Raw genomic sequence first — 24057 nt, 5'->3', positions numbered from 1 at the left:
GCGTATTAGTCATCAGTGCAGCTCGATTTCTGATGAGTCATCGTGATGCCCCGTCCGATTTGACTAATGCCCTCCTTGCCGGCGGTAATGAATTATTACATTGGAAAGAAAAGTGCAGTGAGAGTGACTGAGTCATGGTGAATCAACGCCCTCGGTAGGGTGATGCGCCAGGTAATCGCTTAGGTATTAAGCCATGTGTAACGTCATCTACCTAGCTATAGGCGCATAAGGCTGAAAGACTGACTGTAGTGACAGGTCATTCTGCTGCAAGATTGACCTTGCAACACAACTACTCCCGCAAGATTTTCTTCACACAATACGACATCTTGTGTAATCAAGATACATGAGGTTGATACATGGTCTCCCAAGAAGAATGCTTCTACAACTCAACTATCGAAGACCTCGAACAGCACCGACGTTGTTTCCATGACAGCTTTTCCAAGTTTGGGAATACGATCGATCTGAAGTGCTAACATACAAAGTACAAAAGTTCAAGATCAACGATTGTCGAAAAAGCCAGCTAAACTCTCCGCGACCGGATCACGAGGAGGGTTGACTCTCCCCAGAGCGCAGCCGTTTTGTGAAGGACATGGTTTTGGTGTCAAAAATACGTCTTTGATTTTACTATCTTGTTCGCCAGCCGGATGTGTTTTGGCCTTGGTAATCGTTCTGTAAGCGTGCACAAAAAGCGAATGGCTCGCGACATTCTCTGGGTCTTTCTTCGATGTGCAATGCTCGTATATCTCCTTGCAGATTTGGTGGAGCACTGGAGCTTCAAGGACAGGTGGCTGCCACACTGGAGAGTTGATCCATCTGATGCATTCTCCTATACGAAAGAAGAGTATATAGGCCAGAACAAAGACATATTCGCAGCCAATGCAATAGCTGTTGGCTTTGCAAAAGCGTCCATAATCGCCGTGGAGTGGGAAACGAAACCACGGCTCTGATTTCTCCACAAAAAAGGAGGCGTACTCGATCCCGAAGTCGATCGAGAACGCAGCGCCCGTGATGAAACAGGTATGGATTTCGCGTCGTCTCGTGGCCTCTGCAAGTTCCTTTTGGTTCTCATTCCATTGCTGTTGGCTGACAGCTGGCACGGAGATATTCATGGTGAAAACACCTCCAATGAATTCGAAAGCCTTTCCGTCTTTGTCACTTAGGTGTGGAATGAGTCTGAAAGTGGCAGGCCTGGTTGCAGCAATTGCAGCGTGGTCGACGAATAGTGGATCACCCAAGTCGAAAAAAGGGGGCGTCGTGGCTGATGCACCACTCATGGCGATAGATTTCTGGGACTGACCTGATGTGGACTTGGAATGGAGGCAATAGCAGCCCAGTATCGTTTGATCTTTGAGTTTGAAATGAGGATATGAGAGTGACACGATATACTGAAAGCTGTTACATCTTTGCGACCTCTTATATATCTTCGTCCACTACAGTCGGGTTGCGCAACGTTGATGTCAATCAGAAGCGCTGGCGAGAGTGGAGAGATATTAGAACAGCGACGGCGCTTCGGATAAAGTATGATTTGACCTCCATGGCGTATCGCTTCATTAGTCCCTTGGCTGAAGATAATCTGTCGAATCACTTTACACTGTGCTCTTTACCAACTTGATGATAGCGGGTAGCATCTGTACCTTAGAAGACTTTGTAGCTTGGAACATTTCAGACCAATGATTCGAACAACCATCGGCGCGCGGGCGATAATGATCAATCTTCCTAAATCGTACACATCCGAACTATACGTATGTTCCGACATAGCAATGACACTGTTTTCCTGTGTCTGGCATGACAGATAGGAAATCCGAGACTGGATTGATTTGTGTCGTTTGTTATTGAATCGTAAGAAATTATGCCGAGGATACACTACGGTCAATCATTTAGCGTAGGTGCAAGACAAATTAGCAATAGTACATCATCGAAGAATGCTGACCTGGTTGATAAGCGCAATTAAGCGCCAGCGCCTTGCTCAACCACGCAACTACCAACGTGAAGTCATCTACAAGCTACTGCAAATTGAACAGCCTTCAGGCTCAGCAAGGTCGCGTCTTACTTGAAATCGAAATATTGCGATCTTCTTACAGTAGCCAGACAGGACTTCTCCGCTGATGCGGAATCTTCCAGTCTGTTTGGATCGGCGCTCATCACTCTCCGTCATTCAATGCCATGGGAGAAAAATCTCACCAACTTTATGCTTCAAGGCTCCTCGAAATTTCTTGACTCTCGCCGAGGAAAACCGTGCGGCAACTCTACTCAAGCGTTTCTGCATAGCACATTGTATTCTGCTACTTCTATAATGCCTTCTGGATGATGTTGCCGTCTCATTCTTCCTCCTCAGCTTCTGACATCTCCCCAGCTTCCAGTATTCCCCGAGCTTCAGGCCTCACCAACCTCAATCTCGCAATCGACATACATTCCCCCATCAAAGACAGAGGTGCTTCACGTTCAGGGTCCATAGCCTTACAGTAAAGACTGTACAAGCAAAAGTTCTTCTCCATGGTCGGTTCCGTCTTCAGCCCGTGCCATTTCGCGTAGAAGTCAAACAAGCAAGGAACCAGGCCCTCGCCCGGCTGACGAGGACGATCACGGACAAACTCATAAGTCTTGGCCTGGCAGCTGGCGTAAATCTCGCAGAACTTGTCCTCCACGTGTTGAGGGTTGAGCCTGGTGAGGATCCTTGTGGTGGGGCCTATCATGTCTTGGGCTGCGTCGAAGAGAATCTTGGCCCATTTCAACGTGTATGCGTTCCCGTAACAGCGGTGGTGTTCTTCGAGTTTGGTAAGGCTCTGCCAGGCCTCAATATGCCGGGATTCCGCATCAGCTGCTTCGTGAAAGAGTCTCGCGGAGTGAATGGAAAAGGTGACCATGCATCTGGCGTTCCACATGGCGGCATGATGGCAGTTGAAAAATCTGCTTTCTTCGATTTCTTCCCGGATTTGGTCGGCGTCGGGTTTGAAGCCTGGCATCATGATGGACATGACAATGCCGTCGGCACGAAAATTGAATTCCTCGAAGGATGGAAAGTAGTTTCCATGGTCGAATCGGTATCGGGAGAGATCTAATGGCTCTGCGATGGCCTTGATGTTGGGTGCCGACGTCTTGAAGAGATGGAGTCGATGGCTGAACTTTTGGTGATGAGCGAGGGAGGTGCAGAAACACGAGCGAGGACAGGGCGAACGCTTGTATCAACACCAACAAGGGATAATAAGTTATCAAGTTTGCTCCCCAGAATGCAAGGGCCGGTCATATCGAAGTATTTGCTCTCTTGCCTAGTAAGGAAGTTGAATATCAGCGCTTGACGGGAATTCCTACGGATGGAATGTGTACGACAAAGTGACATTTGCTGGCTCTTGCGAGGATCAGCGAATCTCTCGCATTGTCATCATGAATCCTGTCAGATTCTGTCTGCACTTGCATGGTGTCTCACTTTTAGGCCGCTCCGTCTGGTGACCATACTAGTCGATCAACGCCCCTGATATCGTGACCAGTCGCTGCCCGGCCCGTTCTGAGAATCAGTGCTGTGTCCCTGACCAGCGCCAAAAAACCACAGCCCAAGCCTATGATCCACACTCTTGGTGATCATAGTGTTATACTACGTGAATGCTGGCATACTTCATGATCAACTTTCGCGCCTCAATGCAGTCAGCACTGTTTTCTGGCCAACGTCGCTTTCTTCAATGCAGCGCGAAGGATAAAAGACCATCTCTCGGGGGCAGTACTTTGAGATGATCGAAAATGAGGAAGGTCCTACTCGGAAGACTTTATCAATAAATGAAACCCAGAGATCATCACACCCACCGAAGTCCTTTCATACGAAGGAGCTCATGCTGTTCGAATTCCAATCTCACGCCCCTGACGTTGTGGTCAATCAACGCCCACCCTCCCGTCCACAGAAAAAGCAACCTGCACAAATTCTGAGAAGAACACCTCCCCATCCAAATCCAAAGAAAGGAGCCCCATGGAAAAAGGAAACGCCCCGCCCTCGACCAAACCGGACTACCTTCTCAAATCCCCATCCAGCACCCACCGGCCCCCCTTCCCCCTAACCGCCCCTTCCATCGCCCTCTCCTCCCAAAATCGACACCGCTCCCAAAGCCGCGCCACCCTCTCCGCGGACCCTCCCAATTCCTCCCCTTCCCCCTCCTCCTCTCCGTCCGCAGACGTAGTAGTGTTGCAAAAACGACCCTGCAGATCGCGCGACAACGCCTCCGCGAAGTCGCGGGCGAAGATGACCCCGGGTCTTCGAGGATCGTCCTCGTCGAGGAGGATTTCCGGGCGATCGGATGAGAAGTTTGTTGTCGTGAGGGGATGGAGGCTAGGTGCGGGCCGCATGGAGGGTTGATGGTGAGCTTTTCGGGTGAAGGTTGTGGTTTGGAGGATGGTGAGGGTCATGGTCCAGAGGGTTTTGTGGGTGAGGGTGATGGTGTACGGGTTTTCTCCTCCTTCAGGGTTGTGGACGAGGGGGAGGGCGCGGCGGGCGAAGGTGAGAATTATGGGGCTGTTGGGTCGGTGGTAGATGAAGCGGGTGGAGTGTTTGCAGAGGGAAGGGCTCATATTGTAGGTCGGGAGATTCGAACTTGTGATGTTTCTTCTGGTGGAGCTACGGGCGAACCAGGGAGTGTCGTCTTCGTTCTGGGGGTTGAGGGCGTAGAAGCGGCTGAAGAATGCTGGCAGGATTTCTTGCCGAATCGCCTTCGAGGCGAGGGTGATGGCTGGCATCTCCTGGGCATTGGTGACGACTTGAGCCCGGTGTCCTTTCGAGACCGACACGGCCCATGTGTGGATGTTGGCCCTGATTTCGATGTGATTGGGAACCAGTGCCGTGCCAATATAATCGACGAAAAGCGTCTTTGCGGCCTTGTTCGACGGTCTGCATCCGAATAGCTGTACCAGCTTGTCTCTTTGTACCATCATCTTCGATCTACGATGTGATTCTGGCATCTTGTCATTGCTGTAGTCGTCTAAAATGTAGTCGTAGACGATGAGGCGGATCTCAGCCGGCAGTGCATAGAAGCATGGTTTTTGGCTTGACTTGGGGTTTTGCTTTGATGTGGATGAGCGATCGGAGTTCGTCTTGAGATCAGTCCTCATCTTGTATCTGCCGGAGAATGCGGGCATTCAGTCTTGTTAATCGGCGGCTGTCGTATACAGGAACAAAAGGTTCGGATAAAAAGTTTCTTAGCAGTCGATGTGATTTTACAGCCTGGTAGTTGGATGTAGCGGGACGGTTGAATATTAGGAATTATTGACATCAATTTCATTCAAGAGATTGCGATTCCATGGCAAGAAGTGGACGAAATAAGCGCTGGCGTCTCCCTGTAAGCACGCCAGGAATGTAGAATTTATCCCTATACTGTACCTGCTTCCAAATTCGTGTGTGTGTGTGAGTAAGTGCACATTCCATCGGTTAGACCTGCCAACATGTGTTTCCCAAAGAATAAGATTACTTTCATATCTCGCACCAAAAAGTGTAAAGATACATCCGTCAACGATGTTTCGTTGTCGCATCGGAGCCATAAGAAGAAATTCCAAAACTCCACCAGCGCCGCGCTTTTCCCACAAGTGCTCTCGGTCCCTTCCTTTTCCGCAAGTCCGGAAGAAGATCCACGTGCAAATGAGAATGAATCTCGCATGATGTTGAGTCCCGTCATAGTCATCGAACTTTGCTGTCGGCACCGTATCACCTTCCTTTCAAATCACACAGCTCGCTTGCGCGCTTCCCCTGCCGCCGAAGGATGAGGCCTGTACCGCCACTCGAAATGATAGCCAATGAGAGTCTTGAAGGACCTCCAAGAAGGTGGATCGCGACGACCGGAAGCATTGAGGTAGCACTGGGGTATGGGATCCGAGAAGCCGGGCTCGAAGGGTAGGAGGGGATACGCCTCCCCAGTACGTAGCCTCCATTCTTGGCGGTTTCTATACTCGCGAGAAGATTGGTAAGACAACCATAGCTGCAAGGTCAAGTCATCAGGAAGTTGATGTCGAAAATTCTCGTTTCGGGGCCCGACAGCGGCGTGATTGCGGCTTAGTCCCGGTGGTCCGTTGTCGGTGAATTTGCTGTGATCCAGGTCATCCCTCTCAAAGATATACCCCTTTCCAATTACGAAACGACGAGATGACGGATCAGTTCGTCCAAGAGAACGAACCGACTCTGGAAGGACATCCCAGTACCCCGGTCCATCACGGAATATAGAATGCTATTCCCATGCCCGGTATTCCCAATCCAGTCGCTGCTGTGAGAAATGTTGCGAAGCTTGCCTTGGTTGCTCTCGCAACTGTGATTGTTGCCATTGGTAATTCTACTTTCCATACTGGAAGTTTCCAAATCCATGTCCTCCAGCCCCACCGGCTCCGCCATAGTGCCCGACAGGCGTCTGGGTGCTATTCAGACCGGCGTGCTGGTTGGTAGGGGTAGAAGGATTGTTGCTGCCGGGAGTAAAGTTCGCACCGGCGGCGCTGCCCAGACCGTTAGTCTGCTGGCCAGGCGTGCCCTGTGCGGCGAAGAACTCCTCGCGATATTGCTGGCTGGCGGGAGGTTGGACACCGTGAAGCCCGTAGATCTGATCGGATTGCTCGTCCTCGAGGTTGCCGGCAAAAATCTTGGACTTCATCGCCCAGTACACGGAACCGGTCAGCCAGGCGTCGGAGCCGGCGGTGTGGGCTGTACCGACGCGCTGGCAACCCAACTCTTCGGCTAGATCCTGCAGACCGGATTTCTGTCCGAGAGAGTCGACGATCCGGATTCCCTCAGCTGGGAGGCGGTTTGCGTTTCGCATGCGTTGAGCGTGACGGAGCAGGAATTTGATGTCCCATAATTTGGGGAAGTACATACTGACGAGCTCAAAGAACTCGCCTTGGTCGTTGGGAAGAGCGTCGTCCGAGAGAAGTTTAATCAGGTAACCGAAGTCATAACCAGAGTGGAAACTAAGCCAATGAACTTCTGGGTTGAATGCGAGACCTGATGTGGTGAGAAGTGATCCAAAGGCATGTGGCGCAATTCCCATTTCGTGATTTCGTTGAAAGTCAACGCCGCTCTGCTTTAGCATTTCGATGCTCGATTCGGCGTACATGTCTTCATCGAGGTTGAATTGAAAATTGAAGACCCAGGTGCACGGGATATGCTGTGCACCGCCCATGAGGCCGCTGTTGTACGCCTGGATTTTATTGATGGGAAGGATGTTGATATTCGAGTCTTGTTGTGGTGGCAGGTCACCCTCGGCAGTCCATAATGTGATGCCTATTTGGATGGGCTTGAGAATGTCCACGTTGCATCGCAGCGTCTGATAATGGTACTCTGCTTTACTACCCGCAAAAGTGCCAATCGGTCGCGCGACGATTCCCGGGAATTCGGCATCCATGGAGACATATGGATACTTCTGAACCAATTGACGGAGGACATGGAATTCCGCATCGAGATTGTGCCTCCACACCTCGCGGATCCTTGCAGTGCCTGGCTTCATGCCCATCGCCCCTTCCAATGCATGACTGTGCTCTTGCATCGCAGCGCCTCTCGCAAATCCTGCCTGTGCAGCTGCAGAGCCCAATCCTTGTCCTTGTCCAGCCAACATGCCACCATTGAAGCCAGATCCGGGTGTAAATGCACTCGCGCCATATTGGGAGGCTCCATTGAATGCGGACATGCCATTGCTGAAGGCGTGTTGTGATGATACGAATGAACTTTGAATTGGTTGTGAGGAGTAATGTGAGTTTGGCTGCGGGATCGTGTGTTGTGGGTTGAGATGTACAAAGGGATTCGACATGTGCGAAGGGTGCATTCGACCCACAGCGGGAGGCATCTTGAACGAAGCCTACCGTGGTATGCAGTCTAGCAAGTCGACGATTTCCGGTATTTGGGCGAGATCACGATCGCAGAGATCACATGAGTTGAGGTGACAGTGAAACTATCTGCTCGTGCTCTGGTCTGTCCACTTGGGCTGCTCAGAGGGTCGAATGAGTCTGTCTGAGCAGCGAGCTTGATCGTATGCGTGAGTCGGAAAAGCACGCGACTGCGTTTGATGATGTGTTGGGCAATCGAGGGAGGCAATTGCAAGAATAGTACCAGGTCAGACTGTTCATGGATTGCCGAGAGATTGGTGACAAGTGGAAGTCGTCGATGCGTGTCGTTGAGTTTGGTTGGTGCAGTTGAATATCGGCGGAGTGATAACTTGTACTATATTGTATTGCATACTGTGTTGGATTGCGGGCTCGGGCTTGCATCTGGCTGGCGTATTCGGGACGAATTGCTGGGGACTGCTGATTAGGTAAGCATTCGAGGTGATCCAGGTGGTGGTTAGGGTTAGGGTTTCCACCGCCGCCGACGGGACACGGCGCTTGCCGAGAAAGTGCTGGCCTGGTGCAGTACGTCGGACCATAGGAGGAGATTCACGATGGACTCACTTGGACTGTAGCTTTGGTGCTGTAAGTCTGCATCTCGTCCCGACTCTCCACCGGCATTGGGAACCTGATTGCGCATATCCGAAGTAAGTGCCCTTCAGTTCTTGTTCTTCTACAATCGCCTTAACTGACGAATACATCAATCAGACTACAAGATGGCGCGACCCGATCTCACTGGCTTCAGCGCCTCCAAGCTGGCCGCGGCCGCTTCCAGCAAAGCAGCCGATCCATGGGCACGGAAGTATGATCACTCTCCTCCAACGACTTGAGCACAATCCCCGACTGACACGTCCTCAGTGAGGCCTGGCGGTACTCTGGACCTTTCACTCGCGCCAACCGATTCCGAAACTCGTTTCCTGGACTGGGGATCGCTACTGTCGCATTCGCCGGATATCTTGCATACGAACAGTTCTTCATGACCAGCTCGCACGGTCACCACGACGAGGCTCACGGCAAAGACCACCACTAGAGCGTGCATGTGTCTTGGGAGGATCTCGAGGTAGACGAGGACCTTGTGTAATGCATGCGAAAGGCGTTCATGGGGAATGCAACCAATGGGCGCAGTGGAGCACAGGACACAAAGAAAGGAAGATACCGTGGCGCTCAAACCGCTCTTACAGCCACAGCCGTGGTCTTACACACATCAAGAAAGTCAACTTGGAATCGGAATGAGAGTGAAATCGGCCGTCGACAGATATATGCCTTGCCAGAGGCGAGCTCGACATGTTGAGAAGTACATCGCGCACGACAGCCAGTTCGACACGTACTTCGAGCAGACCGATTGACTGCCCGAGTGCCTAAGTGCCTAAGTGCCTGTTGAAGTCAGACTGCATCCCGCGCCAGACTCGATGGCGGGCGTTTTGTTCTATTCCTATGTATGAAATGTAAATAAAGTCATCCACATCGCCCATCGTCAATGTGCGTCAAAGCCTCGACACAGTCCAGATCTGCGATTTGAATCGTTTTGAAATATGGATAATGTATGATATGCAATTGGCCACAGCACCTGCAACTTCGACTGTATGCATTGGCAATATATAATAATTGTGCGTATGTATAATTGGAGCTCTGGCACTACCAGGCGGTGTTGAACATTTCGGTGGACCAAGTACTGTGATAATGTGTCGGAGAGCCAAACGTTGGGCACCTGGGCACGGCTCGACAGCGGACAGCGTTCATCCGGTCCCCGTAATAATAACGTACCCTATAGGCTTGTGGGCCACTATAGGCCTGTGGGCCACTCTTCGACACCAGCTGCATTGAATACTCAATATTTCTACTAATAATTGAAATGAAGCTATATGATTAGGAATTCTATGGGACAGGATGTCTATACTACAGTAGGACACGTCTTACACGTATGTCCTTCCAAATTGCAAGTGCTACACCGTGGTTTACGACGTGTCTGCTGGCTAGAGCCTGCTTCAGCTTGGCCTTGTTCTTCCGATAACAACGTGTTTACAGCCTTTGCAATAAGAAGAGCCTCGAATCCTTCTTTGTCAACACTTCCTTGAACCTTATAACGCGTTCTTGGACGTTGTTTACGCGCGCTCAGCGTCTGTACAGTCTGGCGGAGGTCGGACACTTCAGCTTGCAGAAGGGCCAGCTGAGCAGCTGCTTTATGATAGCCCTTAGCATTCTGTCGCAAAGCAGCAACTATTTCTGACGGTGAAGTGCTTGAACGCTGCAGCTTGTTCTCAATATATGCTGTCTGAGAATCAACCTCTCGAGGGTTTGACGGCGTAACTGCAGTCCATTGTACTAGTGTTTGTAATGGAGGTGTTACTGTTCTTAATGTCAGCTTCTCTAGTACTGCTTCAGGATTGAATGGCACAAGGCCAGCACCGCGGAAGCCAGCTTGTATATTTGAAGCTGTAAATGCAGCAGCTATCGCGTGTGGGATCTCGGCAAGGAAGTCGTCCTTTGTTATGATATAATAAGACGCTCGGAAGAGCCGTTCAAGCCTTGCTGTATATGCTGTCTTCAAAGGACCGAAACAGCTAACATCGAGAGGCTGTAGACGATGCGAAGAATGAGGTGGTAAGCAGAGAGTGACAATGTTATGATCTTTGCAGTATTGATCGAATTCAGGCGTTAAATGGCTACCATGTCCATCAAGGACAAGAAGCCTTTTAACACCCTTTGTCGCTTGCTGCGTATGTCCATGGAAGTGCTCTATCCAACGCAGACCAAGAGCATTGCTTGTCCAGCCATTCTCGCTGCAGGCTAGAGTCCAGCGTGGTGGTAGTCCTTCAAAATAAGTCTTATTTAGCGTTACGCCTTTGAAGATCACGAATGGAGGGACCTGCCAGCCTCGAGCGTTGACGCAGGCAATAATGGTTACCCATTCAGAAGAATCCGATCCAATCAATGTTGGTCTTCCTTTCCGATCAGCTGTAGTTACAACATGGTGGTTGCCAGCTTGCCCAAGGCGGAATCCAGTCTCATCAAAGTTGTAGATATCGTCTTCAAGGATACCATAGAAATTGATCATGTTCTTCACCAATTCAAACCATTGAATATACGCGTCTTTCTGCTCGTTACGTGCACGCTGCCAATCCAGCCTTCGCGACAACTTTGTCTTAAGCCGTGGTGTCCTTTTAATAAAGTTATGTCGCCATAATTTACCAACAGGTTCAAGGCCCTTCTGCGTTGCAAGGATGTTCGCAATTTCCTCAACATGAGCAAGCGTTGGTGGCCATCCACGCGAGTCCATATCTAATATCCTTTCAATTATAACCTCCTCTTCAGCGACAGTGAATTTCCTTGAATTGACACCTTGCTGTTGTCTGGAAGGTCTGCTGTCAAGGCGGCGTTGGAGGGTGGTCCTTGAGACGTTATACGCGCGCGCAGTTGCTCGGATCGACTTGAATTGACCGGATCTCAATGCAGCGATAGCAGGAGCGTAGGAATCACGCGTCAATCGCGTATCCATTGTATGACGTGGATAATTATCGCGTGTTGAAGGAAAGAATACGTAGTGAGAATAGGAAGTGGCCCACAAGCCTATAGTGGCCCACAAGCCTATAGGGTACGTTAATAATAATAATAATTCTCGAGCAGTGAGAGTGAGGGTGAGGGCATTCTGAGCACGTCAGCAACAGCTTGGACCTAACTTGGCTGCTGGAGGAACACTTGCAACGCCGTCATTCTTCACCAGACTAGAGCATTCCCACTCTCTCTAATACTGCCCACGGAGAATTTTCCGAATACCGTAGACCTTCTGGGACAACAACGGTCGAGGAGAGTTTTCTTTTGCTGTCACAGTCTTTGGCGCGCGCCCACCCGACCGAGAACGAAGATATCCCTCAATTCTTTTCCACCATGTCAGGAGCATGATCATCTCTCCCAGACGATGCCTCGCGTCTACCCGCCCCTCGAGGGCCGCCAACCCAGCGTCAGCCTCTCGCCCTCGCTCGTCGAATCCGTCGCCGGCTTCACCGCAGGCCTCGTCTCGACCCTCGTCGTGCACCCCTTCGACGTGGTGAAGACCCGCCTCCAGATCGAACAGGCCAACACCAAAGCCCGCGCCGGCGGCAGTCTCCACGTCATCCGCCAGATCGCCCAGGAAGCTGTGGTCGAGAACACCCGCCGCAATGCGGCCAACATCACCGCTCGCGGCGACACCGCGGGCGTCGTCCGCGCCTTCTACCGCGGCCTCATGCCGAACATGATCGGGAATTCCGTCTCGTGGGCCCTGTATTTCATGTGGTACGGGAACATCAAGGACCTGGTGCGCGCGGCAAGAGCGTCGAGTACGGGCGAGCACGAGCTACGCAGCTCGGACTACTTCATCGCATCAGGTGTGTCGGGGATATTGACCGCAGTCTTCACGAACCCGATCTGGGTGATCAAAACCCGGATGCTGTCGACCGCCAAGTCCGCCCCGGGCGCCTACACGAGCATCAAACACGGCACGCTGGAGCTCTACCGGAGCGAAGGGATCCGCGGGTTCTATCGGGGTCTGTTGCCGAGTCTGTTCGGCGTCAGCCACGGTGCGATTCAATTCATGGCCTATGAGCAGTTGAAGAACCGCTGGGCGAAGAGCAGAGTCGGCGGCAAGGAGGGTTTGACGAACATGGACTTTTTGCTCCTCAGCGCCGTGAGCAAGATGCTGGCCGGAAGTATCACGTATCCCTATCAGGTCGTGCGGTCGCGGCTGCAGACGTATGATGCGAGCAAGAAATACAGGGGTGCGTGGGACGTGATCAAGCAGGTCATGCGGAAGGAGGGCACCATTGGATTTTACAAAGGGTGAGTTCCTTTCTTCTCTTTCTTTCCGCCGTGATCGTGAGAAGTTTCTTACGCGGGAGATTCTTGCTGACGATCCAATCATTATAGGCTGGGCCCGAATCTCGTCCGCGTCTTGCCTTCGACGTGCGTCACGTTCCTCGTTTACGAGAATATGAAGTCCTACCTCCCGAAGATGTGGGAGTCCACCGGTGATCGGAAGGAGATCGCAGACACACGTTGATTGGGCGATTCCCATCTTCGAAACTCAGCACTGGAGCAGCGGCCTCCGGTCGTCGCAAGTCGGCGCGAAGTACCTCGCCGCCCGGCCAACTAGAGTTCTGACACGATCCGGACAGAACATCCAACTCACAGGCAGCACTTCGCTGTACCAACGCATTCCGTCGATAAAATGTTCAATGCGGCTTGCGGCCAAAATCTATTGAACTTCGGAAGGAAAACCCTAAAACGCCTCCCTGAGATTGCCAGGGAACATGACGAGAAATTTGGGCAAATCTTTCAAGTGGCCTAGAGACACGGAGATGCGATTTCCCATCCCACGCCACGGGGTCCTCTTTTTAATACGCGGCACTCTGAGCTCCCCATCAGCTGCTGAACCGCTACACTTTTTGCGACCTGCAGATGAGAAATGATCACCAGCTGCACACACCACACACACACTCACATACACACATACAACTGACTGCGCCCGACGTCCCGCAAAGACATTGGACACAAGAACATTGAACATATCACTACAACTCACGAGCCACGGAAAACAATCCCATCTCGCAGAGATGAACGCCATTCTCGACTCATGTTCTTTTTGAGAGCATAATCTGCCACAACGAAAAATCATCATTTGTCGCACTCTGGGGGAAGCAATCCTCCTTGGATAGAGTCATACGCTAGGAAATTGAATTCCCGAGCGACTCGCACGATCCGAGTCCCACAGTATTGGTTTGATTTTTCGCCGTGGGAAATGACTTAGAATGGACGGATACTCTCTATACCAGGGCTTGTTTGCATAGAATCTCACCTGGGCATGTAAGCCCTCTCTTAAGCTTAAGGGGCCGTCGATACTACTACAAGAACTGCGTGGGGAAAGACAGTTTGGTGGTTTCTTTCTGTTTTTGCCTGATAGATGTCCCATTTCTGAACCTTGAAATCCCCCGCGTTCGTCCGATCGATTCGGGAATGGAAAGAATGTGGAGAGGTCCAGTTGGGTTTCAGGGAATTTTTCGATGTTGGTGTGTCAAGATCGTTCTTACCTTTTAGAAGACACGATTTCAGAGAGAGGTGGTGTGATCTATCTTGAATGGAAACCATGATTGTCTAGTTCTTCTTTTTTTGTAGAGACCTCGGATCTCTTGCCGGGACGATTCCTGAGGAGATGTTCCCTTCTTCCAAAGTATCCATACATCCTTCGCATTTCCTTCCTTCCTTCCTTCCTTTCTTCTTCATCGGAGAGAGGGAGGAAGACTCCTCCAGACAATCCATCTCCAATTCAATTCATCTCCAGCCCATCCCAGCATCCAGAAATCCTCACAGCTCCGCAAACCCGCTCAGCGCAAACATGAGCCCAAAGCTGACCTTCAGCGCCACGTTGTCCCGCACCGCGCCCTTGAAGTCGATGCCCTTGATGTATCGCTGCAGCATCGAATAGGGGATCAGGCGAATCCCGTAGCTCTCCGCCGTCACCACCCCCGCGACCGCCAGGCCGAAGATGATCGCCAGGGGCTTGGAGAAGAAGCCTACCGCTAGACCGGCGAAGAGGCCTATCATGATTCAACCGTCTCTGTCAGCTAAAACTCAATTTGAAGGATGGGCAAGTGCTTTGGTGTTCTCTTTTCTACGAGGATCGAACGTACCGGTGATGCTCCCTAGACTCAACTGCTTCACCGCGCCGGCGTTCAGCTTCCCATTGGCATTCACCACGGGCACTTTGGCATCGCGCGAAGAAGTAGAAGAGGACCAATCGCGTGAATTGATCCCCAGCGCCGGCGAACTGTCCAGCAGGAGCGGTCTCCCTCGTTGGATCTGCAGCAGCGGCGAGAGGATGATGGCCGAGGAGAAACCCACCCCGGCGGCGACGAGGAGGGGGGTTCGGAAGCCGGCGTGGAGGAGGGTTGGGGAGAGGAGGCGGGATGCCATTGTCGTTGCTCTTTTTTGTCTCGAAAATGGGTTGGTTTTGTGGATGTGAGAGTAGGTCGCGTGTGTTCGAGTGTCGCGTGTGGTGGGGAATTATATTATCGAGGCTGTGATGCTCAATGCAGGTGGACAGGTCGGTAATCACTTATTATTAATGTTGCTACCTGGAGCTCTGTCTTCTACTGTACTTACTTCCTGTACGAGTCAACAACAGCCGAGGAGCGCGCGAGGAATGTGGAGAAAGCTCACCCAATGCTTGTTATTCTTGTGCATGTGCATGATGTCACCGATGGGGGAATTATGATCATACACAAATATACACAAATGCACAATTGTATAATTATACAGTTGTGCTCAGGGTCTTCTGGCACGTCATCTTATCGTGATTACAGTATGTCCTCCTTTCACATGTCAGATCAACCTCACAACGACTTGCTCGCATGATCATTCCCATTATCAAATAACATTTCAATTTTGTACTCTTGAACAGCCGAACGAACCTCACTCGTGATTTGTGGGAGGTTGGCCTGGTAGTCATATCAGTCGGCGAGTATCTCCGACATTCGTGGTATCTCTTACTTAGTTGCTGGACAACAGAACGAGGAAGATATACGCCATTTCCACAACTACTCAGAGGAAGACAGCGCCCTCTCGACGGTCGTTTCATGATCTGCGTAATTCCGGACTCGAAGCTGATCCTGGAGGAAACGTCGAGGTCACGGCTCGGCATCACACTTGGAGCAGATCATTTCAAGATTGTATCGATCTGGTCTATGAGCACGCGAGCCAGACGAATGACATCCTAAGCAATACTTCAACTCTCGACAGAATCCTAAACCTTTGAAGAATCCTCCATCATCGAAAAACAACACAATGACGATGACGGACCTCATCAACTCCCCGCTCCTCGACCTCCTCGCCGCATCCCTCAGACCCTCACCAACATCGCTCGTCACCCAACGCAAACGCTTCCTCCTAGCTCCCGTCTCCCTCCTACTACGCCATCCCTCCCGATATCCGATCCCCCTCGCACCCATAACATCGAGCAGCCTCCTCACGACCCTATCCCCGCTCCTCACCTTCCTCCTGGAAAACTTCCTCGCCACCGAACTCGTCGCCATGCTCGCCATCAGCTGCGCCTGGATCTGCCACCCGCGCAGCGAGCTGCAGCTCCGCGCCGGCCTCGCTCCCCCGCCCTGGTTCCACACCTGGCTCGCGGGCTTCCGGGTCGCCCACGCGCTCCTCGTCAACGTCGTCTACCTCCTCGCCGGCGCCGACACCCCGCTCGTGCCCTTCCGCGTCGCGATCGGGATGTGGACCGTGGGCATCTTCGTCGTCGGGGGGCTGGTCGCCGCGTACGTCGGCCGCGCCATGGTCAGGGATGCCTTTGAGGATTGGCGCTGGACGAATCGCGTCAGGAAAAGCTATGCCATGGCGGGTGCTGCCGGCGGCAGGTGGAGGGAGGGAGCGTTTGCGAGACGGAGGAGGGAGGCGGAGAGGGTCGCTTCGTTATCGTCAGAGCAGTCGTCGGCGACGTCAGCGGCGGTGGAGCAGGGGGGGTCTTCGAGGTCGACTTTGGGCGGGCAGGGAGTTCTTGGGGAGAGCAGTAGGAAGCTTAAGCGGGAATGACGGAGGTCGTATCTTTCCTGCATCCATACGCGTGGTTGTTGTGGAGGTTCGGAGAGGGCGGAAGATCCTCGCCTGTGATCGGCGGCTGAAGCAGCTCATCGAGAGCTTCTCCATATCTTGACATGATTGACGAATGACGACACGATGAAATTTGATATATTTATTAATGCATAAAACATTCATCATTTCAGCTTCTTTGGAAAATTCAACACCATGGCCGTCTTCGCAGCAAATCCATCCGATTTCGAGTAACCGAATACTTATTCGTTAGTTGTCGTAACCCTAATAAACATCCACCACCACTTTACTTCCATCGCGCAGCCGATCGAGGCATCGTGTATCGCGTCGCACGAAACGTCAGGTTACCTGGTGTATTTGAACACTCCTGAACCATGAACGAACCCCTCTATCTCTCTTTCTCTCTCTCCTTTGGGAGGTGACGGAGGCTTGAAGTCATGCGCCTTGATTCCATACGGATGATGAGATCCCCGATCATGTGTCTTGAAAGCGGGATAGGCGATGTTGGATTGGACGATCCACCCAATCAAGCATGCTGCTGAAGGACCTGTGGCTGGCCGATGTTGAAGATCGATGACTAGAAAACAACATTCACAACAGAGAGAGAACCCGTCAGCAGAAGATCCATTCCCTTGCGTCGATCGAAGAGTAACGAGCAGAAAACGCGGAGAGAGAGAGTCAGAGGGAAAGGAGAAAAAAAGAAATGAAGGAAAGAAAGAAAAGAAAACGGGAGGGAAATTTGCTCACCATAAACGTCTCCAACCCTCCCTCGAAAAGCTCATTCCCAACTCCACTCTTCCCATCGCCCCCACCATGCTCGACCGGCGCGAGCGGATTCTTGACCACGAACTCCACGTACAGCGTCGCCCAGACCTGATGGAGCACCGTCCTCATACTCCCCGTGCGAGGGTCCGTGAGGAGCACGAACTTCAACTGCGACGGCGTCTCGAAGTAATGCAGTTTGTATTCCGCCGTGCGGTACGAGAGGAAGGCGTCGTCCGCCCCGCCTAGTTGGCGCACGAGCCGCCGCAAGGAGAAGATGGTGCCGAAGATCAACTTGGCGTCGTTGGTGGCTTTGGTCTGGGCGCGGAGGGCGCTGGATGCGCTGAGGGAATGGGAGGTTGGGCCGGTGGTCGTGGTCGTGGTCGTGGTCGTCGTTTGTGGAGGGGCTTGGGCTGATGAGGCTGTCGCGCTGAGGACTGAGGAGCGCTGTGATGAGGGAGGATTACTTGTTGCTGGCTGCTGTGTGCTTGTGGTGTTCCCTGAAGAGGAGGGAGCTGTGGATGGGATTGGCGTCCATTTTTTTGAGTAAATACATTCGGCTACGAAGGTTTGGTCCGGATTTGATTAGTTTCTTGTCTTATGGTTCGTTCCCGGGTTACAGTTCAGATATGAGGTATTGGAGCAGCGCTGGGGGCGCCATGGCGAGTCTTACTGTGTCGATCGAAGATGTAAAAGGAGTATAGCGTGAGAGGGACTCCTTCGCGCTGCATACTTGGAGATGGCTGGCTGTAGAATCTCGAGATATCTTGGCTCTTCTTTACGGAATTAATCTGTGACTTCTTCTGGCAACTGTTCCATACGAGTGCACTGTGAATTTTTGAAAGGTGTTGTATATTGTGGTCTTGTGGAGCTGAAGGGAGCGATTACTGTATGCTTGGGCTGTACATGGGCGCACATGTGCGCAGTCTAGGACGTGTCGTCGCAACAGGAGATGAATTCGTGCCTGAGGACACAAGAGCTGTGCGCCAAACACCCTCGAGGATTCCCGCTAGAAAAAGCACCGCCCGTCCCTAATACATCCAAACACATTCGCGCATCGAAGAACCTAAGACCACAGTCTCATCGGGCGACCAAATTGTTCAAGATTTCTGGGCCATTCGTGCTCGCGACAACAAAGTCAGGATGAAGGGTTTCACACCCTTCGCAATGGCGCTCTTCCCATTGGGTCTGATGCCATGATGAAGCAATGACAGGCGCCAAATTCTGGTTCGTGATGCTTCCAGTAATATACCGTATACTGTATCTGCGCAGTATATAAAGTGAACTCTTTCCTGGCCCTCATGTCAGCACGCACATGTGTCACTAGTATTCAAAGATGGTGTTCAAGTTCGTGTCCCGTCCTCGATCTCTTGGTCGAACGACTCAAGCCTTCATCACGGAAAAGGACTCGGCCGGATAATTGCTTCCAAAATGGCGCCGTTCTGGATCAGTACATTCGGCAGATGGTTTTCCGGCTCAAACCAGGCTTGTCAGACACTAGCAGTCATGCCACTGGAAAGGCCGAACCTCCGCTCCCCAGTGTTGCTGCGGAATGCGAAGTCCATTTGAGCAGGACATTCTACTTCCCGCTTCTTATGGCTACATGTTCCCAGTTCAGGCGCTAGTATCTCGTCATCACAGTCACTTCTGGTAAAGATAATTACCATCAAATCGTGGACACAAACTCGAACCATAAAACTGGCATCACTGATATCGTAGACATTTGGGAAGCGACGGTCAATTCAGATTTCCGTGATCCAAAGCTAGTCCCTCTACCCATAAGGTCATCTATAATATCATCTCTGAGCATGGACGACTAAATTGCCGCTGCCCTAGATCCATAAATGATGGTAATGCCGAGCTTCCAGATTCATCAAAACAATCTCCAATGTGCAAATTGGGAGGCAATGCACGTTCGGACTTTCGGCGACTTACAGATCCTTTATGCGCACAGTCACCTGCTATTTTCAGGACTGGAATGCTACGGAAATTCATCCTACGCATGAATCCAGGGCCAAGCGTTGTGAAGCTCGCACCCGAAGACTTCCCCACCGGGTGCAAAAGCCCGTCGGGTGCATTTCATGGCCTATTCTGAGCGCTCGCCAGGTGTTATCCAAATCAATCTTATGACTGACTATTCCATCACTGCCTGCATGCCCACTGACGCAAGACAAAGCCCCTGGAAACAAACTTTGAATCGCTAAGACATCTTGGAGTTTGGATGTGGATCAGTTACACATTCACTTGGAATACATGGGACATAGAACCTGCCTTCGACGCGGCCGCTGTTCCTTTCCAAGAAAGCGTGGATGGATGGCCTGGGAACATTACAAGGAAAGATGAGCATTGACTACGACATGGGTCAGGACACGCGGAATCCGGCCATGTCGACAGCGGCAAAGGCAGCACTGTCCACGCTCTTGGTGATTTATCTACTTCTCCTGATAGCGCTGACGTTCTACAGCTATCCATGGCCTGTGTGGACCGACCGGCATAATTCCTTGGCTATCATGTGCATCGGTGCAAGCAAGGCGGACAAGATCGACATGTGGTCCGTCAAAGACAAGGATCGGATCGTATTGCTCGTTGACATTCCGGGATGCATTGGAGATATCACGGAAGGAAAGGCGGACGTTGGTGATTCGGGCTTAGGCACCAATACAGGCATTACCGCGAAACAGAAAGTGAAAGGCTACGGGGTGTGATATAGTAGATGTATATAATGATGCCACTTCGCTGAACAAGTGAGGGTCCTCAATGCGCGTTTCTTCGGTCACGACTGCAACATCAATTCCTTTGCTTGTTCGCAAATATCTCCTCGAATAGATGATACATATACCGCTTGCATGTTGCAAGATCGTGCAACAATCGAGTGGCATAGGAGGTGCAGTGACTGTTGCGGCGTAATGTCCACCTCGGTATAAGAATTAAACATCGGGCTAAATATAGATGGTCTAGCGAGACCCTTGAAACCGCGATCTTCTAATCTCTGAGACATGAACAACAACAAATGGCCAGAACAATGGCAGTATAACCTCGCCAGGACCACTCCTTCTGCACCAAATTGAGGTGATCAACACTGCCTCCTGTGTGAGCTCGCCATTCAACCCCAAAAATTTATATACCCGTCTAGCAAAGGCGGCGCAAAATGAGCATATTCCTATAGAAGGAAGTTCATCCATTACTTTGCCCGCTGACGACATAAATCCACCTAGGGACTAAACATAATTAACAATCCCATCGCGTGTGTCTCTTTCAACATTGAGCCGACGCTTGTGGGATCACCACCGCTGTGCCGTGTAACACGCCTCTTTCTATATTTCGCTCCCGTGGATCCTCCTTCCTCCATTCCTATGTTCGACAAATCACCCACCTGAGATCGTTTGCTCGCGGAGACAATGGCCGGAACTCATGACGACAGCGGGGAACAGAGAACCGAATTCTCACTCCCCTTACGCGCAGCAACGACAAGTGCCGCATTCGCTCACGGCTTCGTTTCCAGTCACGGCGTTGGCATCGTCGTATCGGACCCGGACCATGCCTTACCTCACGGACGGCCGGTGCCCGTCCACCACATGTATGTACCCATTGGGGGCGCTGCATAGGCCCTGCGGATCGCGACGATCGCAGCACGACATTTCGCTGACATGTGTTTCGCTGCTTTGCGCCGATCAGGTCGGCTCCACTCTACCAAGCTCCGCTACGACATCACAAGCGCGCCGCATCGCGCACGACATCTGTGAAGGAAACGCTGGACGCGCAGACCCATTACGGTAACAGCGATAATGACGGCTCGGCCGTGCACAAGATCAATCAGTATGTCATCAAGCAAGAGATTGGACGAGGAAGCTTTGGAGCTGTACATTTGGCAGTGGATCAGTATGGGGAAGAATATGTGAGTGGTTACGGACATCCCGGCAGCATAGACTCGAACGGAGACCTGGTGCAGAGCATACAATTGCGCAGGACGAAATCTCGCGGTTTGAAGGAGAATGAACACAAGTAGAGCTGCACAGATACGAGGGACTGTTGGAAGATGTGCTGCTGACCTAAGGTTTGCTGCTCAGGCCGTCAAGGAATTCTCTAAAGCGCGGTTGCGCCGTCGAGCACAATCCAGTCTTCTTCGCCGTCCTCGTCCAGCAGCAAGTCGCGGTTTCAACGCACCACTCCATCACATAGCACCTTCCAAGTCGTCACCCATATGGCCGTTGAAGAAGCTGTTCCCCGACAACAACAATGCCTTGGATCTAATCAAGGAGGAGATTGCCATCATGAAGAAACTGGACCACCCGAACCTCGTCTCATTGATTGAGGTCCTTGATGATCCGGCTGAGGATTCCCTATATATGGTCTTGGAAATGTGCAAGAAAGGAGTCGTAATGAAATTGGATGTCGCCAACGATTCGGACGACGAGGATGGCCCATCTGGTAACGAACACCGTGCTCAGCCCTATCCCGATCACGTCTGCCGTACCTGGTTTCGCGACCTTCTCCTCGGCATAGAGTATCTTCATGCGCAAGGAATCATTCATCGAGACATCAAGCCCGACAATTGTCTTATCACAGCAGACGATGTTCTCAAAGTGGTCGACTTCGGTGTCAGCGAGATGTTCGACAAGGCCTCTGTGGGCGGCGAAGCAGACAAATCTGACCCTAAGAAGAGCGATGATGATTTGAAAACAGCCAAATCGGCCGGCAGTCCGGCGTTCATGCCTCCGGAGTTGTGTGTCGCGCGTCACGGTGCTATCTCGGGCCGAGCAGCCGATATCTGGAGCATGGGTGTGACGTTGTATTGTCTGCGATATGGCAAAATCCCGTTCGAGCGGAAAGGCGTCCTTGAGCTATATGAAAGTATTCGCAATGATGACGTCGAATTTCCGGGAGAGCTGGACGACGATTTCCGAGATCTCATGGGCAGATTACTTGAGAAGGATCCAATGAGGAGAATTACAATGGAAGAAATCAGGGTGGGTATCGTACGCAAACGAGCTTGTGCATCTCCGTCACTGTTGTCCACTTATTACATTCGTCTCGAATGCTGACGGGATATTTAACAGGTTCATCCCTGGGTCACGGCGAAAGGCACGACTCCGCTGCTCTCGGCCGCTGAGAACTGCGCTGCGATGATCACGGACCCGACAGAGCACGATCTCAACTATGCCATTACTGGAAACATGGAACACCTTCTCGTCGTCATGAAGGCCGTCCGGCGTTTCAAAAATGGCTTATTCGCTCGCCAAGGCGACGGCAAGAGTCATACTTCCAAAAGCCCACCTATCCTTGCAACACTCTTTGGTGGGCCGGGATCCCGACTTACGGCACCACCTGCAACAATGCAAAAGTCGAAAAGCGTCGACGGAGACATTCACGGAGCAGGGATAGAAAAGGAAATGGTCATAAGTGGACTCCATCGTGACATGAAACGTGGTTCTCATGGGAAGATCTCCGCCGCAAGTAAATCGCCTGTATCGTCACCGCAATCTCCCGGCACGCCTGTCACATTAATACCATCACGACACGACACGAAAGTTCTTGACGATGATGACAGTGTAGTCATCGGCCAAGGCGGTATACAAGATGCAAAGTCTGACAGTGCAGACGCTGGCACACCTACTCAGCAAGCTCTGGACGCGCCGAATGCCCCTGAAGAGGTAGGAAAAGGTCACGCGCGAGATCCATTGGCCGACAAGTTATTCCTCAATGTCGGGCCGGGCACTACGGATTTCTCCAAACCGCACGACATCGAAACCGGCGCTACCGGCATCAATGATCTTCCGAGCGTCGACCGACCTGATTCTCAAGGAGCAAACGACGATTCTGACGCCCAGTTTGTCATTTCTGAGTCTCCGTCTGGTCTAGAAGAACATGAATGTAACATCTACGAGACGGCCTACCAAGATGAGGTCCGGCGAATCCTAGCTGAAAGACAAAGGGAAGAAGCCGCCTCATCCTCGCCTACCACTCGTCCAGTTGTCATGCACTTGACAAAACGAGTCGAACATCTCGCCGAGTTGAGGAACCATCCCAATATCGTCGGAGGGGGAGAAATTGCAAAGGGCTTCATGAAGGACGCTGCCGACGCCGCAGGTGGATTCGCAAGCGTCGTCCGCCAGGCAGCCGAGAGAACCCACGCACTAGCAATGGAGAAAGCAGCCGAGCGGAACAATGCGACGAGCAATCCAGGGATTGCCGGTGGCCGACAAAATCCGGAGGTCGCCCGAAAACGCAGCAGCCTCTTCAACGCAGTCAAGGCCACCACCACCGGCATGTGGCAATCCAAGAGGCCCACTCCGCCAGCCGAGTCATCATCAACTCCCACTCCAGACAACAACAACAATGCCCGACACAGCATCGACACGACAGCCTCCACCTCTTCCTCTCGGCGATCCCGCCACAGCACCGCCACCGACCTCGCCACCGCGGCCGCCGCCATGCCCAAGAAAGCCCTCGCATCCCTCTGGCAGCCCAGCGCCGCCAAACGCCACCATCTCGAGACTCCCCATCCACCATCATCCTCTTCCTCCTCCAACAGAGCCACCCCTGCCAATACCGCCACCCCCTCCAAGGTCTACGACACGGTCGCCGAGCGCGTATACCACCGCGCGTCGTCGTCCGCGGACAAATTCGGCGCCGCGATGGTCGATGCCGCGGCGAAGATGGATTCGCTCGCGGCGGCACGGGCGGAAAGAAATGGCGGTAAATGAGGCGGTGAAGTCGGTCAGCGGTAGGAATGGCGCCGCTCTCGGAGGGAATCAGAGGCGCGGAGGAGAGGACAGAGGAGAGATGAGAAGATCAGTGCATCCTTGTTCTCCTGCCAGAGATCAATTCTTATCTTATTGTCGGGGTCGATATGACATGCCCCCTCCCCCCTTTTAG

General features: G+C 52.0%; 12 protein-coding genes across 12 annotated transcripts; 6 read left to right on the top strand and 6 right to left on the bottom strand.

Moving 5' to 3' along the window:
- Positions 1-170: 170 nt before the first annotated feature.
- K489DRAFT_431706 (uncharacterized protein) lies at positions 171-1329 on the bottom strand. Its single transcript, XM_033608452.1, has one exon. It carries the CDS (start codon positions 1272-1274, stop codon positions 498-500), a length of 777 nt encoding a protein of 258 aa, XP_033460154.1. The 5' UTR covers positions 1275-1329; the 3' UTR covers positions 171-497.
- Positions 1330-2868: 1539 nt separating this feature from the next.
- Positions 2869-3138, top strand: K489DRAFT_380512 (uncharacterized protein). The gene has a single exon (XM_033604898.1). It carries the CDS (start codon positions 2889-2891, stop codon positions 3057-3059), a length of 171 nt encoding a protein of 56 aa, XP_033460153.1. The 5' UTR covers positions 2869-2888; the 3' UTR covers positions 3060-3138.
- A 637-nt stretch (positions 3139-3775) lies between these two features.
- K489DRAFT_380511 (uncharacterized protein) lies at positions 3776-5199 on the bottom strand. The gene has a single exon (XM_033604897.1). It carries the CDS (start codon positions 5113-5115, stop codon positions 3994-3996), a length of 1122 nt encoding a protein of 373 aa, XP_033460152.1. The 5' UTR covers positions 5116-5199; the 3' UTR covers positions 3776-3993.
- A 1097-nt stretch (positions 5200-6296) lies between these two features.
- Positions 6297-7565, bottom strand: K489DRAFT_388894 (ribonuclease H-like protein; the record flags this gene model as incomplete). Its single annotated transcript, XM_033606456.1, has 2 exons — positions 6297-6518; positions 6540-7565. 2 exons carry the CDS (start codon positions 7563-7565, stop codon positions 6297-6299), a joined length of 1248 nt encoding a protein of 415 aa, XP_033460151.1.
- A 981-nt stretch (positions 7566-8546) lies between these two features.
- On the top strand, positions 8547-8860 carry K489DRAFT_318626 (uncharacterized protein; the record flags this gene model as incomplete). Its single annotated transcript, XM_033601335.1, has 2 exons — positions 8547-8632; positions 8689-8860. The coding sequence occupies 2 exons, from the start codon at positions 8547-8549 to the stop codon at positions 8858-8860; spliced, it is 258 nt and encodes an 85-aa protein (XP_033460150.1).
- A 2886-nt stretch (positions 8861-11746) lies between these two features.
- Positions 11747-12865, top strand: K489DRAFT_410178 (mitochondrial carrier; the record flags this gene model as incomplete). The annotated part of the gene is made up of 2 exons (XM_033607676.1): positions 11747-12645; positions 12733-12865. The coding sequence occupies 2 exons, from the start codon at positions 11747-11749 to the stop codon at positions 12863-12865; spliced, it is 1032 nt and encodes a 343-aa protein (XP_033460149.1).
- A 1-nt stretch (position 12866) lies between these two features.
- K489DRAFT_224930 (uncharacterized protein) lies at positions 12867-13584 on the bottom strand. The gene has a single exon (XM_033599764.1). The coding sequence runs from the start codon at positions 13481-13483 to the stop codon at positions 13085-13087; it is 399 nt and encodes a 132-aa protein (XP_033460148.1). The 5' UTR covers positions 13484-13584; the 3' UTR covers positions 12867-13084.
- Positions 13585-14166: 582 nt separating this feature from the next.
- K489DRAFT_410177 (uncharacterized protein) lies at positions 14167-14775 on the bottom strand (the record flags this gene model as incomplete). Its single annotated transcript, XM_033607675.1, has 2 exons — positions 14167-14399; positions 14493-14775. 2 exons carry the CDS (start codon positions 14773-14775, stop codon positions 14167-14169), a joined length of 516 nt encoding a protein of 171 aa, XP_033460147.1.
- Positions 14776-15200: 425 nt separating this feature from the next.
- Positions 15201-16583, top strand: K489DRAFT_380505 (uncharacterized protein). The gene has a single exon (XM_033604896.1). It carries the CDS (start codon positions 15646-15648, stop codon positions 16399-16401), a length of 756 nt encoding a protein of 251 aa, XP_033460146.1. The 5' UTR covers positions 15201-15645; the 3' UTR covers positions 16402-16583.
- K489DRAFT_380502 (snare-like protein) lies at positions 16561-18053 on the bottom strand. The gene is made up of 3 exons (XM_033604895.1): positions 17855-18053; positions 17167-17741; positions 16561-16996 (listed from the first exon to the last, which is right to left on the bottom strand). The coding sequence occupies exons 1-3, from the start codon at positions 17910-17912 to the stop codon at positions 16946-16948; spliced, it is 684 nt and encodes a 227-aa protein (XP_033460145.1). The 5' UTR covers positions 17913-18053; the 3' UTR covers positions 16561-16945.
- Positions 18054-19338: 1285 nt separating this feature from the next.
- Positions 19339-19970, top strand: K489DRAFT_224902 (uncharacterized protein). Its single transcript, XM_033599763.1, has one exon. It carries the CDS (start codon positions 19491-19493, stop codon positions 19884-19886), a length of 396 nt encoding a protein of 131 aa, XP_033460144.1. The 5' UTR covers positions 19339-19490; the 3' UTR covers positions 19887-19970.
- A 260-nt stretch (positions 19971-20230) lies between these two features.
- On the top strand, positions 20231-23207 carry K489DRAFT_338900 (Pkinase-domain-containing protein; the record flags this gene model as incomplete). The annotated part of the gene is made up of 5 exons (XM_033602236.1): positions 20231-20758; positions 20857-21076; positions 21249-22148; positions 22239-22961; positions 23010-23207. Coding segments are annotated over exons 1-5 (2220 nt in total), but the record flags the coding sequence as incomplete, so codon positions are not given.
- Between the last annotated feature and the right edge of the window lie 850 nt (positions 23208-24057).

Source organism: Dissoconium aciculare (assembly GCF_010015565.1).
Source record: "Dissoconium aciculare CBS 342.82 unplaced genomic scaffold K489scaffold_6, whole genome shotgun sequence".
Classification (NCBI taxonomy): Eukaryota; Fungi; Ascomycota; class Dothideomycetes; order Mycosphaerellales; family Dissoconiaceae; genus Dissoconium; species Dissoconium aciculare.
The sequence above is the reverse complement of the archived record's forward strand: the minus strand, read 5'-3'. Positions and strand labels throughout refer to the sequence as shown.